Source organism: Paramormyrops kingsleyae, chromosome 1 (genome assembly GCF_048594095.1).
Source record: "Paramormyrops kingsleyae isolate MSU_618 chromosome 1, PKINGS_0.4, whole genome shotgun sequence".
Lineage (NCBI taxonomy): Eukaryota > Metazoa > Chordata > Actinopteri > Osteoglossiformes > Mormyridae > Paramormyrops > Paramormyrops kingsleyae.
The window spans coordinates 74,595,736-74,610,784 of NC_132797.1; the positions used below are offsets into that span (position 1 = coordinate 74,595,736).

The 15,049-nt window shown below is 43.9% G+C and overlaps 2 protein-coding genes across 10 annotated transcripts in view; both read left to right on the plus strand.

The window, feature by feature from the left end:
* nhsb (Nance-Horan syndrome b (congenital cataracts and dental anomalies)) overlaps positions 1–4,472 on the plus strand; it is a 73,826-nt gene extending 69,354 nt beyond the window's left edge. For all 8 annotated transcript variants that reach the window (XM_023801084.2, XM_072699103.1, XM_023801085.2 and 5 more), the window contains one exon: positions 57–4,472. In XM_023801084.2, the coding sequence (XP_023656852.2) occupies positions 57–684 (628 nt within the window). In that variant the 3' untranslated portion in view covers positions 685–4,472. The remainder of the gene's footprint in view (positions 1–56) is intronic.
* Positions 4,473–6,468: 1,996 nt separating this feature from the next.
* On the plus strand, positions 6,469–14,324 carry zgc:113423 (BEN domain-containing protein 2). Of its 2 annotated transcripts, XM_023800839.2 has the most exons (12): positions 6,469–6,690; positions 8,972–9,133; positions 9,251–9,369; positions 9,527–9,607; positions 9,736–9,813; positions 9,906–10,010; positions 10,533–10,911; positions 11,515–11,718; positions 11,860–11,981; positions 12,204–12,432; positions 12,776–12,979; positions 13,710–14,324. In XM_023800839.2, exons 1-12 carry the CDS (start codon positions 6,678–6,680, stop codon positions 13,850–13,852), a joined length of 1,839 nt encoding a protein of 612 aa, XP_023656607.1. In that variant the 5' UTR covers positions 6,469–6,677; the 3' UTR covers positions 13,853–14,324. The 2 variants fall into 2 exon arrangements, with proteins under 2 accessions (XP_023656607.1, XP_023656609.1); XM_023800841.2 differs by lacking the exon at positions 6,469–6,690 and having other exon boundaries at positions 9,118–9,133; positions 9,251–9,373.
* The last annotated feature ends 725 nt before the right edge of the window (positions 14,325–15,049 follow it).

Sequence of the window (15,049 nt, forward strand, 5' to 3'; positions counted from 1 at the left end):
CTTTTTAATAAAGCATCTTAAAGAAACTATGACTTACTAATACTCTGTCATCACAGATCCAAGAGGAAAGTGCTGGGAAGGAAGGACTCGGGGGAACCGACTGTGAAGAATCGCCTGAACACAACACCAGGAACCACAACGCCAGGAACCACAACACCAGGAACCAGCCCTGCAGGTACACCAGTGACATCGCCAGGCACGCCCGTCACACCGGGCACCCCAACCAGCTCCCAGCGACCCCCAGGGCCCATTTACAGGTGTGCCAAGAAATCCAACACCTCCAATGAGGAATTCAAGCTCCTTTTGTTGAAGAAGGGCAGCCGTACCGACTCCAGCTACCGCATGTCGGCCACAGAGATCTTGAAGAGTCCAGTGACGCCCAGGTTCTTGGGCGAGCTATCTGGTGAGCTCGAGGAGCTGTCATCCCCTCTGCAGCAGTCCCCATCAAGTGCCGAACACCACCCTTCCAGCCCATTCCCCCGGGCCAATACGGAGGGCTTCTCTCCGAAGGCCTTCCCCATGTCCGCCTCCTCCCGCCAGGGCCGCTCCAGGATCCCGCCTCCGGCCAACAGCAGCCGCTACAGCGCACGTAGCCGGCTCTACACGGCACCGATGCAGGCCATCTCTGAAGGTGAGACAGAGAACTCGGACGGCAGCCCACACGATGATCGCTCCTCCACCTGAAGAAATGTGCTCAGTCATCATCCTCCACAAGTACTGGACCCACTCAGAAAATGCCCATGGCTTTAAAGGAGGGGCATCAGTTGGCCTGTGAGGACCTATTTTTAATATTATAAGTGATTAAAAACAGGAAAACAAGAAAAAAAAAGAATAAAGGCCAGTGTACACTTTTATTTGGAACTTGACGATTGAGCAAACCGCTGAACCACAAGAAAGAGTGGAGGAGAAGTAAAATAACCTTAATGTATTTGTTCTAGAAACTGCCATTTCTGTTTGTCATTCACAGATGTTTTCTATGACTTTTGTCTTTTTTTTGGGGGGGGGGGGATGAAAAAATTACCCATCCCCGTGTTCTAATATTTTGACCATGAAGCAAGTACATCAAAAGAGTTTTAAAGGCGCTGGAGGTGGAATGCTGTCAAATAAATGCGAATGAATACGCCAGTCCTGGGCATTTCAGGACGGCCCTGGGGTCTTTGGGGCTGGGGGGGGCGGAGGCGATGATGAGATTACTGAGAGAGAAACTCATGCTGTAGCTTTTCCACAAGATGCACAACCATCGTACACATAGATTAAAGACAAAAAGGTGCAGCCAGTACTGGAGCTCAGAAGGAAATGTTGAACTTTATATACTATCCTGCCTTTGACAGGTGGACTTGGGACAATCAAACTATGGCCTTTGTGTAAGGGAGGTCTTAACATACTCTAAACACACACAGATACTGCAAATGATAGATATTACTCCTTTACAGTTGTCTGTAATTCAAGGGTAGGTTTTTAGACCTACAGATTTCTTGCACTTAAACTACAAGATATGAATTCTATCGTGTACACGTAGTGAATATGAATACATATGTATGGATAGATGAGTGTGACTTTTAGGTATCACAAGCTCAAAAGATAGTGGTGACGGGGCACAAGATAATAAGGCCTAGAGTTGCTTGTCGCACGGCTGCAATATTAAGGTAATTCAGTCATCTTAGTAGCTTGCGGTATTTGCACCATCCACCACCTGAGTTGTGCCACCTTAACAAACACACCGGTCTTCTATTTTAGCAAATGGTTGAGTTCCTGCTGTTTCTTTTACTGTATTAGTGGCTCATGGGCTGAGCTTGTAGCGTTTGGATTCAAGTCAGAACTCAACTTTTCATGAGGGGCCAAAGACAAGCCACCTGATTTAATAAGTAAGGATGATCAAACTAACAGGAAACTGTTGTATTTAAAAAAAAAAACAATAAAAAAAAAACCCAGTGTATTCTATGAATACCTTCAGAGACCTTGGTGGAATAGATTTATGAATGAAAGGGGAGATTTTTGAGCTGATTTGCAAAACTGACACTGTGCTAGAAGTGAGGGGAAAGCTGTGAAGCGGGATGATGTCACCGTATGAGTCTGTGGTTGGCTGGCGCTGCGGTCTGCAGCACATGCCTGTTTCATGTCACGAGCCCTTACGTCATCAGCATGCAATAAAAAAACCGTCGAGCTTTGAAAAGGAGTTAAGAGATACTACTGTATGAAAGGATATCAGATTTTCAAACTTGATTTTTTTATCACTATGTTCAATAGCTGTACAAAAACATTAATTTTCTCGGATAAGTGTAAAGAGTGGGATTGTCTGTTTTGTGAATTATCTGGACATATATGAAACTTTTATGGGAGCAGAGCATTAGCAGGCGATTGTGAAAAGGTACAAATTAAGTTTACGATAATGGTTAGAGCCAAGTCTGGAGCAAGGTTATGGAACGTGGCAGTGTACAGGACAAGAGGAAGGGGAGACACTGGTGGAGATGTGAGTTTTGGGATTTGTGCTGATCTGGTAGTGAGTACGATATGTGCGATGGGACATATGGAAAGTGAGGCAGAAGATGAGATTTTGGTTTGGGGAACTATTCATCTCGAAGCCCTCTACCTAACAGATGCAGGTAGCGCCTGTTCTCAGTTCCGACCGTACAGGTTAGGAACCATGGCTGTTTATATTTTATAGGACTAACCCACCCCGAGCTAGTATATGGAGTCCAGGAAATGTCTTCTAAGTCTTGATTACAGGTTGAAGTAATTTTTATAGGTTGTTCAAAATTGTAGTTGTGTTTTTTTTTTTTTCCTTCTTTTTGGCGGGGGGAGGGGCAAGGGGTCCATGTGTTCAAAGGCAAATATGCGTATATAAGTATCGAAATATTCAGTACCAGCGAAGCTTAAACAAAGTGACTGAGAATGAAATTGGGATTTCCAGTGTAAGTCGAGATGTCAGCAACTGCGTTTTATATAAAGTTATGCATTTGGTGTTTCATCTAAAATAATGTGATGACTGAATATCAGATTATCTTATTTAACAAATGACTCAAATTAGTTGCAGTTCTTTATATTGTTACTAAAAGGAGAAAAAATATAGACTTAATGTGAATTCACTTTTAAGAATGTAGGTCTGCATTCTGCACACAGCTTTGGGTCGGAAAATCTATAGTCTTTATATGACAATACAGGTTAACAAAGAAGAATATTTTTAAAGATGAGATATTTTATCCAGAGACTTATTTTGTTTATAAATATGATGTAGATGGAAATATGTTAAAGCTTTATTTAATCAGACAGTGGCTTAACGGAGAGATTAAACTGAGCTGCACTGCTCAGAAATGGTGCATATTCACTGTTTAACGCATAAATTGCGGCACACAAAAATGTGGTTCTGTTATGCACAGCGTGCTCCAAATTTGCCACGCCCTATGACCACAGTTTCAGTCTGTTGATGGCTGTCCGCTGGTTGTATTGGGTTTTTCTCACGCTACCACGGATCTAATCTTCTCTGAGCACAGCTAGTGATCCATGTAATTCTTAACAAAAAAAAAAACTATTCTTTCAGATATATATTCACCTGCTCACTAGTGATGTTTTACACTTGCAGTTCCAATGTAGCCATATTTGTCCACAGATGCTATTAAATGGCACCGTTAGTAGCTGCGTCCATTGTAGTATTTCAGCTGTTAGCTTTGTTCAGGCCTTACGTAAAGAAAGATGAGTTGAGATTATTAAAAACGGCAACCGAGAGTGAACAAATTTTAATCCTGAGGTAAAGAAAGAGAGGCAAAGCTTTTGAATTGGACTCGATAACTGCCAACTTTTAACACGGTACACAAGAGGAAATGATTCTGTGTACACTATTCCAGCTTTTTAAAAATATATATAAAAATTTGCACTGATATATAGTGGTGTTTGTGAAGTTTTCTCTTTCAGTTTTGCTCTTAGCTTATTCAAATAAGATTTCTTTACGACTGTTTTGAGTTCCCATTCAACGATTCTGCGTGGTTCATGAACAAAGTGCACATTGGTGAGAAGCACGGTGATGCTTTTGCCAAAGGATTTAAGAAGTGTTCCAGTGTGAGCAACATTTACAAACGGCAATTGGTTTCTTGTATTAAAAAAGGAAAAAGGATGAACATTCAACAAAAAGAAGGTTACAGTGTAACTGTTTCTGTACAAGATGCATTTCATTCAGGCTGAAAGCTACGAGTTATTGGATTTGCATCAGTTTTGTATTTTTGTACAAATTTGTAAATAGGGATCTTTTTAAATTGTTGCAAAGATGTTTCTTTTGTAAAATCTTTTCAAAGTTTACATTAATTCCAAGCCTTTGTATATTTTTGAGCTGTGCAACACTTTAAGTCTTGTATTTATTTTTTAGTAAACATTGTGAAAATTCCATTGTAAATTTTTTCCCCAACCATCTGCCAGACATCACTGGCCGCTTAGTAATTGTGAATAGAACATGCTAATAAATGTGACTGCATTGAGAAATATCACCGCCTTTACGTTTGCTCATGTCCTACCCTCTGTCAATCTATTCTCCCTGTTCGGTTTGAGTTAAATCATATTAACAGTGTGAAAATTACAGTCATGAGGGATTAAAATGTAGCATCAGTACTCCAAAATTGTATAGGCCTATTATTTTAAGTTTCGATTTTACAATCTAGCCATCCTCAGGTCTTGTCTATTTCAAATGGAGCTGAGATGTATAAACCTACCAGAAACACCAATATTCACAGTTGAAGCTCTCATCCAGGATGTTTTTTAAAAAATGATCAAGGTCAAAGGAATTGTGGAAACCCGTTTGGAGGTGAAACAGGGTCGGTTTGGAGATGTGGGGGGAGGAAAACGGGCGGTGAGAGGCACAGGGGTTGGGTGTTGGCACGGAAACACTGGCCAAAACAGGTTTTGAGGTTTCCCGCTTTTATACGCACGGTGGCCAACTTCACTGATTGCACATTCCATCAGTAAGAGCAGAGCGATAACACAGCAGTGCACACAATACTGCAATCCACACAACATAATGGGAGACACATTAAAGTTCAATTGTTGTTGCGCGTCTCACTGGTGCATCTGTGACCAGGACAGCAAGTCATGTTGGTGTCGGTTTCAATGGCGCCAGCAGTGCTTAGGCTGGACAGTGTGAAACATGCATTGGTCCCGGACTCCACCTTCACTGTCTCTCCCACATCCGCGAGAGTCACAGTGTGGAGACGCCCCGGAGAGGCTCGCCACCCGGATCGCTTCGTACTCATGTGGTGCCGTGTATCAGGATGACTGGTCACGGAGTGATTTGATGAACATGAAAGTGAAGTTGGATATCTCCATTGGCTGGCAGAGTCACCAGATCTGAATATTATTCAGCCACTTTGGGGGGTGTTTTGGAGGAACAGTTCAGGAAATGATTTTATCCACTAGCATCATGTAGTGATCTGGTCACTTTTCTGCAAGAAGAATTGCTCAAAATCCATCTGGCCACTGTACAGGACCTGTAGCTGGCATTCCCAAGAATGCATTGGCCTTGTACAGTTAATGAAAGGCTGATGGTGTTTCAGTTTCATTGTCCAGCCCCTGTAAGGTCCCACGTCAGCTATGAAGAAATTAATTAATCTTATAAGCACAAAACAATCGTTATGATACACTACAACGATAAAAACGATTGTGTGCCTGCTTAGATCAATCGTAGGAAAAGTGCTGCTGAGGGGCAAATGTTTATCTTTGTTCATTTCGTATCAATAATGCCACGGGTCGTTTAAAAACTGGTCAAAAATGTGTAGTTTAATCTATAGTGTGATTTTGTTACCAAGTGAACTGTTATGCGACTGACTCACCTAATTTTCTGCCTGCACAACCCGCGCTATGTTTTCTGGCACCGCTGTTGGTCTGTGTGATCCGTTTAATATACCAGTGCATCTTAGTTCTTATCACTTTTGCTAATTTGCATTTTATTATAGGCTACGGGCTCTTTTCTCCGCTTTTTTGTTTTATTTGATGAGTCCTGCTTACATATGTTGCAGAGGTTTTGACAACAGAGAAGACGTTCGCCAAGTCATTCCCACGTACATCCACTAAATGGCGCCCAATCGCCGTTATTTTAGGCGCATGTAAAGAAGGTATATAAACGGCTATGCTGGAAACGATTTCAGACATATGAAAGAAGATGATCTTTCGGTAATAGGCGTTATTTGTGCATAAATAAATTATTTGCATATCACCGTTTCCTGTTTGTAGCGTTATTCATAATGGAAAAAACAGAAATGTCCATTTAATTCTCAAATGCATGACGTTTTTCTTTGAAACACGTATTCCTGGGAAATAAACAGTAAATATGGAACTCTATGCGATCTAATTAGATAAAATAATACACTTTAAAAAATATATATAGGCTTTATTATAAAACCCATCCTCCTGATAGCGGATTTCTGCACCTTTAGATGCAAACGTTTATTTCATACTGGCAGCAGTATATTGCCTAAGGGCAGGGTTTCGGGACGCTGTTCCGCCGTTCGGCGCCTGCCGGGGACGCAGGGACAGTCCTGGCGGATTACTGACCTGCTCTGACGCGCAGATGCACGGCTAGCGTGAGGAACGGGAGCAGTTTGTCTGGATCCCATCGCTACTGCCGGCGAACCCCTTCCCCCGCCTTGCAAACTGACTGCGAGGAGCAACGGGAAAATAAGATTTAACAAGCACCAGGCATGTCTACTAACGGTATGAGTGACAGTACTTTGCTCGTTTCTCCGTTTCCCCGAATGTGTGTAATATACGCAGTAGATCGGCTACCCAGACGCCCCGGAGTGATGTCTTATCTGTTGTTCTGGCGGGGGGTGAAGGCGTTTATTAGACTTTCCCTCTTTACTTAGATTAAACGATCTGCGTTCCTCGTTAGATATTAAGATGTTCACGCACAAAGGGTATCAGATGAGCTAGGAATGCATCGTTTTATAACTTAATCTACTCGGGAGGGATTGAAATCAGGGAAGGGAACGCGCAGACAGGGACAAAGGCGAGCGTTCCGGGCAGAATTAATGTCCGGTGTAGCAACCTTATACTGAGACAGGCACAGTTTGGAACCGATGTAATGCACAGTGAATAAATTAGTCAAAATACAGGCGTTTTCTGCATGCAGGCAATATATCTTATGGTACAGTGAATGACAATGCATCTGTAACGTCGGTATTTGGCGTTTAGTTCGCCGCACGATATGTAGCTGCAGACACGTTCTTCCGTTAGCAGAACCGACGGACCCAAAACAAAGCATTTACGCAGCCCGGCAGTATCGGAAACGGAGCTTTTGCTCTCTTGTCTGTATTAAGTGCGGCGTAAAGGCAGCGAGGGCGTGGACGGGGAAGCCGGCGTGGTGATAGTCTCTCTGTTTGCTGCTTCTGACCTTCCAGCAAAGTCCGCTTTGTCGCTCGTATTATTCGCTGTTCTTCCTTCCCTGACCGATCGCTCGGTACATTTTTCTTTTGGAAATTCAGTTACTAGTTACACGAATACATCAAAAAAATGAAGCCGCTGTTTCTCGTTTCTAATGCACAAGTACAACCATACGAGACGACCAGCCGATGGGCGCCTCTTTGTGCCGTCAGTGAACCAAGCGGCCGCGTTGTTTACACTTGTGTTTAGAATTTGTACATTTAGTATTCAATAAATATTGATTTACATGAACATTCTTCCGCATACACGTACCGTGATTTATGGAGATAAATAATTATCGTGAAACGATCAAAGAACACTGTTTCTGACGTTTACCCACTAATTATGCATTTATGAAACTTTATTTATTATTGTTGTACAATGAAACATTTAATGTGCATCTTCAATTATTATTGAATAATAATACACGAAGAGGCCGTCTTTTCATTTTTTTTTCATGACCACTTACCCAGTGGAAGGTAGGGGAGATGCCGTAAAGCACAGGGCACCCAGGACGGGACTCTGATCCGGGCTCACAAACACACAGCACTGTCAAATCTGACACCGGAGCCTATATATCCGCTGCTCCTGGCACCGTGGGCGGAAACGTGCACTGTAAAAACAACGGGTTACTTTGCTGGGTTATTTTCAGTGCAGGTATCCAGTCCTGATCCAGCAGCCGGGTTATGTTTTTGACCCAGCACTTGGGTAACTGTACCCCCGTTTGTCGTGCGAACTGCTGGATGATAAGCACCCAAACATCCCTCAAACGGCTGACGTGAAATCGAGCCTTTCATTCATCGTGTTACAATAATATTTACAATAAAACAATATTCTTACCAGCAACAATTGTGATAGATTTAAGTTCAACACTTTCTCTTTGAATTATAATGTTAGACCGTTTGTGGTCAGGGTTAGCTAGTTAAATGTGAACTAAGTGAGGGATCACATACGTATTGTTAGCGGGTAGTTATCGTGGAATGTTATCCTGACAACGAAGTGCATCGATCTTACAGTTTCGCTAGATATTCATGTTCTGAAGCTTAATTCTGTCAACAGCAATATTTACAACATTTATGCTAGTATTTGTCAAGTGATTATATTTAAATATGAGACATATCCATTACAGATGTTTAATAGAAAACATAAATGAGCGATCCTGTACCAATGGTAAATGTGACCCAGAGTAAATTGCATAACCGAAGAGACTGGTTCAAAATAACCCAGCGCGTTTTCCGTCCAGTATGTACCCAGCGCTGGGTTGCCAGTTAATCCAGGTTGGGTTGTTTTTTCCTGGAATCCACTGAATAACCGTGCCACCCCCATAAAGAGACTCATAAAGAAATAGGGTAATCAAATTTTGATGTGGAGTTGATATGAATAGTTGGTCGAATTTAGCTGCACCTAGGTATGTATGTATGTATATGTCTTAATATTTACATATATCAAAATTACTATGCCACCATACTTTACCAATACTTTACAATATGCTAGCATTATACAACCCACCAGAAGTATGTTTTCTGATGTTTATAAGCAGTTATAGTGAGTATTTAAGGCTTCATCTACCCAGATCAATCTCCAGTGAGAATCAAGGTGGAGGAGGAGTATGACCAGATCCTAGTAGAAGACCAGCAGGCTCTGGTCCCAGAGGAGCCATGTGACATCGTGAATGGTCAGGAGCAACCGAGTAGCCCAGATTTCTCCAAACCTTACAGCCTACAGTTGGCCTGTGGTAAGTCTTAACAACTGAAGAAACATCTGAGTATTCCTGAGAGGATCAGACACCTCATTCATCATCAACTTAAGTTCGCTGGGCTGTGTAAAGTTTGTTTTTTTTATATCTCAACAGAGGATACCTCAACCGGCCCACTGTCTGTCACTGAGACTGTGCAAGATGGACAAGAGGTAGAGGAACAGCACTATAGTCCCAGTACCAAGGCATGGAGAAGGTCTGGGACAGACAGCATGGTTGGTCAGTCTTTTGGAAGTTGTGGGACTTTGAGGTTTTCAGGCGAGTGATGATACAGCATTTAGAATATAGTGGCTTTGGAACAGCATTAAAACATAGTGGGTTTAAGCACTGGGGGGGGGGTCTTGCTATTCAGTGGTCTTTGTTTTTTCTCAGGGTTCTGAAGGTCAAGAAGAGTGTCCAGCAGAAGATACGCCAAGTGTTGGGATGGAGTATGATGGCCAGCTGCAGTTTGAGGTGAGTTCAAACCCTGCTAACACCTACAGTCCCTGGCATGAAGGTCACCACTGTTTAGCTTCAGATTAATTCCCTAACAGAAGGTCGAGGTTTGTGCTGCTTGTGATTAGTCGTTCTGTGACGTGTAGCATGCCGCTGGAAGCTCTGAAGATCTGTACAGCATCGACCAGCAAATAACACTCGGAGAGATTCTCACCTACTGCCAGGTGGGTAAATAGCTTCCGTCCAGCTGTGAAGAGTGCTCTCGCTGACGTGTCTCCGGTCTTCTGGCTCAGTCTGCTTCACTTCCCTCTCCCAGGTCATGTATGAGGCGATTCAGAAACTTGATCAAAAGTTTGATCAGCTTCAGGCCAAGGTCACAAGCATACAGACTGTCCATCTCAGTCCTGGACTCTTCTCGCAGGTATAGAACTTTCCAGAGCAACTTGATAGCTGAACTCTATTTATCTATGTCCCCTGTATGCATTGTACCTGCTATCCATGGTAGATATGATGCTTTGTAAACTACAGTAGTTGGGATTACCTTGGACCCATTTTAACCAGTGGGAACACGTAAGAACTACCAATCAATTATTTGTAGTTATACATGATGAACCCTAACCATCAGTTTCAAAGCCTCATTCAACCATCAGTAATTCTTACTGTTATCTACCGATGGACAAAGTGACGCTTCATGAACCATTCGCTGTATTTTTTGACTCCACTAGATGGTGCTCTTGGTTTGTGTCACGTCTAGTGATGTCAGAAAATACAGCAAATGGGTTATGAAGCATCATATTGTCCATCACTACTGTTATCTGATAATAAGCCCAGAAGACCAAAGCAGCAAGCTAAGTGGCAAGGCTTTAGATTCAGTATTTCTCTTTCAGGGAAGTTAACGGTTTAAGCGTGGCTGAAGCTCATTGATACATTACTCCTGTTTCAGAAACCCCAGATACTCTCCAACACCGGAGTACCTGTGCACCAGTTCAGAATGGATGGGTGCACGATAACGGACTCTGGGCTTCCCATGCCCCAGCTGGTCCGGGTAGGCTCCCCTCCGCCCTCCGTCCAGGGCGAGTCTAAGAAACCGCCACCCCTCTCTCCAGCCCCAGGGGTCCCCAGCCCCCCCCGGCTGGCCCCTCAAGCACGCAAAGGCTTGCAGGTTGAAAGCACGGCAGTGGCGGGTCCCAGGGAAGGTCCACCGGCAGCCAACACGGACACCGTGGAGACCCCTAAGAAAGCCTCTACGCCAATGGCAGGCAGTGCCCCAAAGACTGCCCGCAAAAGCCCACCAGGAGCCAACCCTGGGAAACATAAGACAGGTCCCGAGAGCCATTTGTTTATTAGTGCTTCTATGCCTCTAACTTCACATATTTATCCACAATTCAGCCATAAAATGCAGAATAAATGAAGTGTTAGTGCCCAGGTGCTGGTACACAAGGAGAGGATGACAATGTGGGATGCAGAAAATGGAAGTAAACTCAAAAATAGCTCTGGAAAAAATTAAGAGACCGCAGTAGCATTTTTAGTTTCACTTATTTCTCGGTTTATGGGAATGCCTCTGTGTAAAACATATTTTTGTCGCAGCCTGTCTCTTCCCTGTTTCTCATTGATCAAGCAATCCTGGCAGTCCTAACTGTCCTATGAGGCACTGCTGGATAAGTTGACGGTCATCTCTGGCATTAGATAGTTGCTTCTGCCCTCTGCCTGGCTGGTTTTAGGTTATTCCCAGTGTTCCTGCTTCACCTTTTTCTTGTGTCCTGCTGTCTTACAAAGTTTTGAGTCTGGAAGCAGCCTGCCACACAGTGCAGTCTTCTGCCAGCAGATCCAGGATTAAACCAGGATTTAAGAATGCAGATTTTTTAAACCTATAGAGGAGTCTCTTTATTTTATACTCATCTCTGACTCCTCCCCCTTTCCAACAGTGTGGCTGGGGGACCCCAGGAGGAAGGTGCGTATCCCCAGTAGCGTGCTGCAGAAAGCGGGGGGTGCTATGAGCCCGCGGAGCGCCGTGCGCCTCCTTCTGCGAAGCCTCTTCCCTGTGGAGACACTGACTTCCAGCAACATCATGGGCGACTCTGTGAGGGGCCTGAAGAAGCTGGACCCCAACAAGATCGCAGCCATGAGAGGTAGCCGAAGAGAATGACTGCTTGTAATTTGTCCTGAAGTTAATAGGTGTAAATCCCTTCTGCTCTGCCAGTTCTGTAGGTATAGGTACTGGAAACTCTCTGATGTTGTTCAGTCCAGTAGCTCCTCTGTGTCTTTCCCAGAATGGGTCGCAAAGAAATTTCCCACTTTCGATCTGAAAGAGAATGGCAGGGACTGGAAAGCCTGCGTCTCCATCATGAACTCCACTGCCAGATACCTCCGATTTGAGGCCAAAAAGCAGAGGGTGAGCAATGTGGACACCTGGGGGACTCGGGCAGCGGGCAGGGCTGCCGTTGGGGAGCTGAGCTTGGGGCCAACAGGCAGTCAGATCCATTTCCAGAGAGGCTCGTGCTGCTTTTACCTCAGAACCAGAACAGCTTCAGTAGAAAAGAAACAGGAAAAGAGAAACATCTGTAGGCTGTGTAAATCTTTAAAAATCTTATTCATGCTTCCTTCTGGCATCAAGAAACCCAAGGTGCAGAGTGACACTGCCAGTGACCCGCTGGCGTCCGCTGATCCTGACCCGCCTGCAATGAACCCTGCCGCCGAGATCGACGTGGAGCTGTCCGACGGTGAGGGAGATGGGCCCATTCGCTCCCGCAAGGCCTCAGCCTCAGCCCCCCATCAGAGGGCACCGGAGAGCAGCTCCAAGCCCAGCTTGGAGAGTGGAGAGACCACCAGTGATGACACACTGGGTTAGTCGGCTTAAGTTCCTTGGTAATATTTAACCCATGAATGTTACTGCTAATATTGTTAAAATCCCTCAGCCCATTTTGGTTGTTTAAAATGTGTCTGGATGATTGCTGTGTTCCACTAGTCAGGGATTGTGTGCATAATTCAGTATATATATCACACTTTTCAACCACATTCTTAATTCTCAGACTGCAAATTAAAATAAACATTTACGTCTGTTTGTTGCCAGTCCACACTAATCCAGAGAATTCCCAATCAGGGCTGAGCTTTCATTTTGAAGTGGTCACATAAATATCAAATCCAATCCAGTAGGGGGCGACACTGAGTTCTTTTGTTTTATTGCAGAGTACCTGGGGTCTCCTAGCCGACAGGTGAAGGTGCCACAAGTGGCCATGTCCACAGCACGCCTGCGCAGTCGGCCAGAGCTGGTCGCCCGCTTCCTCATCAAGTACCTGTTCCCAGAGCACGTGCTGATCAGGAGCAACGTTTATGGGAACCGAGAGCATGGCATCCAAGCTCTTGACCGAAATAAGATCAGCGCACTTCGAGGTGAGGGTGATGGCCAGTGCAATGTGGGGGATCTCCCAGTCGTCACTTAAACTGCCTCCCATTATCCAGAACCAGCCTGATTATATTAAAGGGGCTATAGCATGCTTATCCAGCTTTCCCCTTTCCTTTGTTATGTCATATAAATTATATATGTGCATGTAAACAGTCTGCAAAGTCATAAGGCCCACAGTACACATACAGGGGAGTAATGCTGCATTCCATTTGAACTCGTAACTCGCAATTCGGAGTTTCTAGTCGGAAATTTCAAACGGAACGCCCCCCTCAAGTCGGAATTCTCGTCTACACCCCGAGCTCAGAATCAAAGATGGCGGCGTCCTTTATCAACAGATCTTAACGTCTTATTCATGGCTCGTACGCACCCACTATCTGTGGACGTGTTGCTGTGGTGTTTTCATGCACAGAGTACTGAGTGTTGTGTTGTTATCCACTGATATTGCTAAGAATTGCTAACAATTAACCAGGTTAGAACTGGGAACAGTTTCATGAAGCAGGATTTTTAGCTTAAGCGGACGTCTTGTCGGATTTAAGGTAGTCTGGGCTAAATGTAAGCCAATGAAGATAAAGGCCAATTAAACTGGGGTAAATTAAATCTGACAAGTTTTACGGTTACCTTGCTAAATGGCTTACCAACTTGCTATGCTAGAACATCATTCCCAGTCCCGACCTCCGAGCTAAATGGCGTGTGTCTCAAACCGACTCTGACTTACAGAGCACCTGAAGGATCGCTTCCCCTGGATGTTGCTGGAGGAGAACGGACAGGACTGGAAGGTGTGCGTAGGAGCTATCAACAGTACGATCCGCAAATTCCGTCACGACCTGAAAAAGGGCAAGAGCCGCAAGAAAGGCAGATGAGAGCGGACCCAGAGCTGAAGAGGACCCGAGAGAGAAGATGAGGAAGAGAGAAGAGGAGGCGAAGGGCTTCAGAAAGGAGACAGGGAGGCAACAGGGACGTCCTCATAACGTGCACTGTAACCAACCTCTTTGAGTCCATCATTAAGCCATGCCAAGAGCAGCTGGTCCTTTTAACTGGAAGGTTCATTAGCTGTCTAATGCTCTGGGCTCCTCAGTTTCTTTGTTTTTATTGTCGGGCATATTTATGTTGGGATTCAGATTCGGAGCTGCTGATATTTATGCACTTTTGCCAAAGTCATTTTCAAAGTCATTCCTCTGGTGAATTTGACATGTAGCAGCAGTGAGCTTCTTCGTCTTTGGAAAGGACATTTGTTGATGTTTCTTTTATGAACCCAAAAAGGCATATTAATGAGCATTTATTTATTTATTTATGAGAAATTTTAAGGAGATTAATATATTTTCTCAAAATCTACGTGGGTGTTGTGGTATATCGTAGAATGTGTGAATTGACCGTGTATACACATGTCCGGAAGACCAAAGCAAGTTTACATTACAGTTGCAAAGTGTGTATTTTTTTTTTTAAGTTTGTATATATGGTCAGAAGACCCACAACTGACTCGTTGAAAATGATTAATTGGAAAAAGGTTCAAGCCGGTAGACCATCGCAACATCCAGATTGCCAGCTGCTGGATCATAAGGGAAAACGCGAATTAAATGTGGTTGCTAATAAGGAACGTTTGGAATCATGTCCCAGGAGCACAATTAAATGACCCCACCCCCCGAAAGGACATCGCATGGTTCACCGTCTCTGATTCTAATAATGCACACTGATTATCGTACATTGAAGACAGTAGTATTGGAAGCAAAGTATTGATCTACTTTTCAGATATGATTTCACCAGAGGATAAACGCAGTTGAAATTGAATTTCCTAAGTGCGCAAATTTTGTAAGACTATCTTAGGGCTGCCGCGATTAGTCGATGACATCTGTATTTGAAGTCAACGCATCGTTCTTTTTATTTTTATTAAATTACCATTATGATTTCTAAAACTAATGTTTTCCTTTAATATCTCTGCGTAATTATGGGAGTTCAAATTAGGCCTATCACTAAACTAAAAGGTGGTTTTACACTACAAAGTTCGTTGGTTTACTACACGGACACCAACGCCGGAAGAGAAAACACGCACCGTAAATTGC

Bases quoted from the DNA above. Each gene is read 5' to 3' on its own strand.
- zgc:113423 (XM_023800839.2), top strand. The intron at 9,134-9,250 runs GTAAGTCTTAAC...ATATCTCAACAG, and splicing joins CAGCCTACAGTTGGCCTGTG to AGGATACCTCAACCGGCCCA. The intron at 12,433-12,775 runs GTTAGTCGGCTT...GTTTTATTGCAG, and splicing joins CACCAGTGATGACACACTGG to AGTACCTGGGGTCTCCTAGC.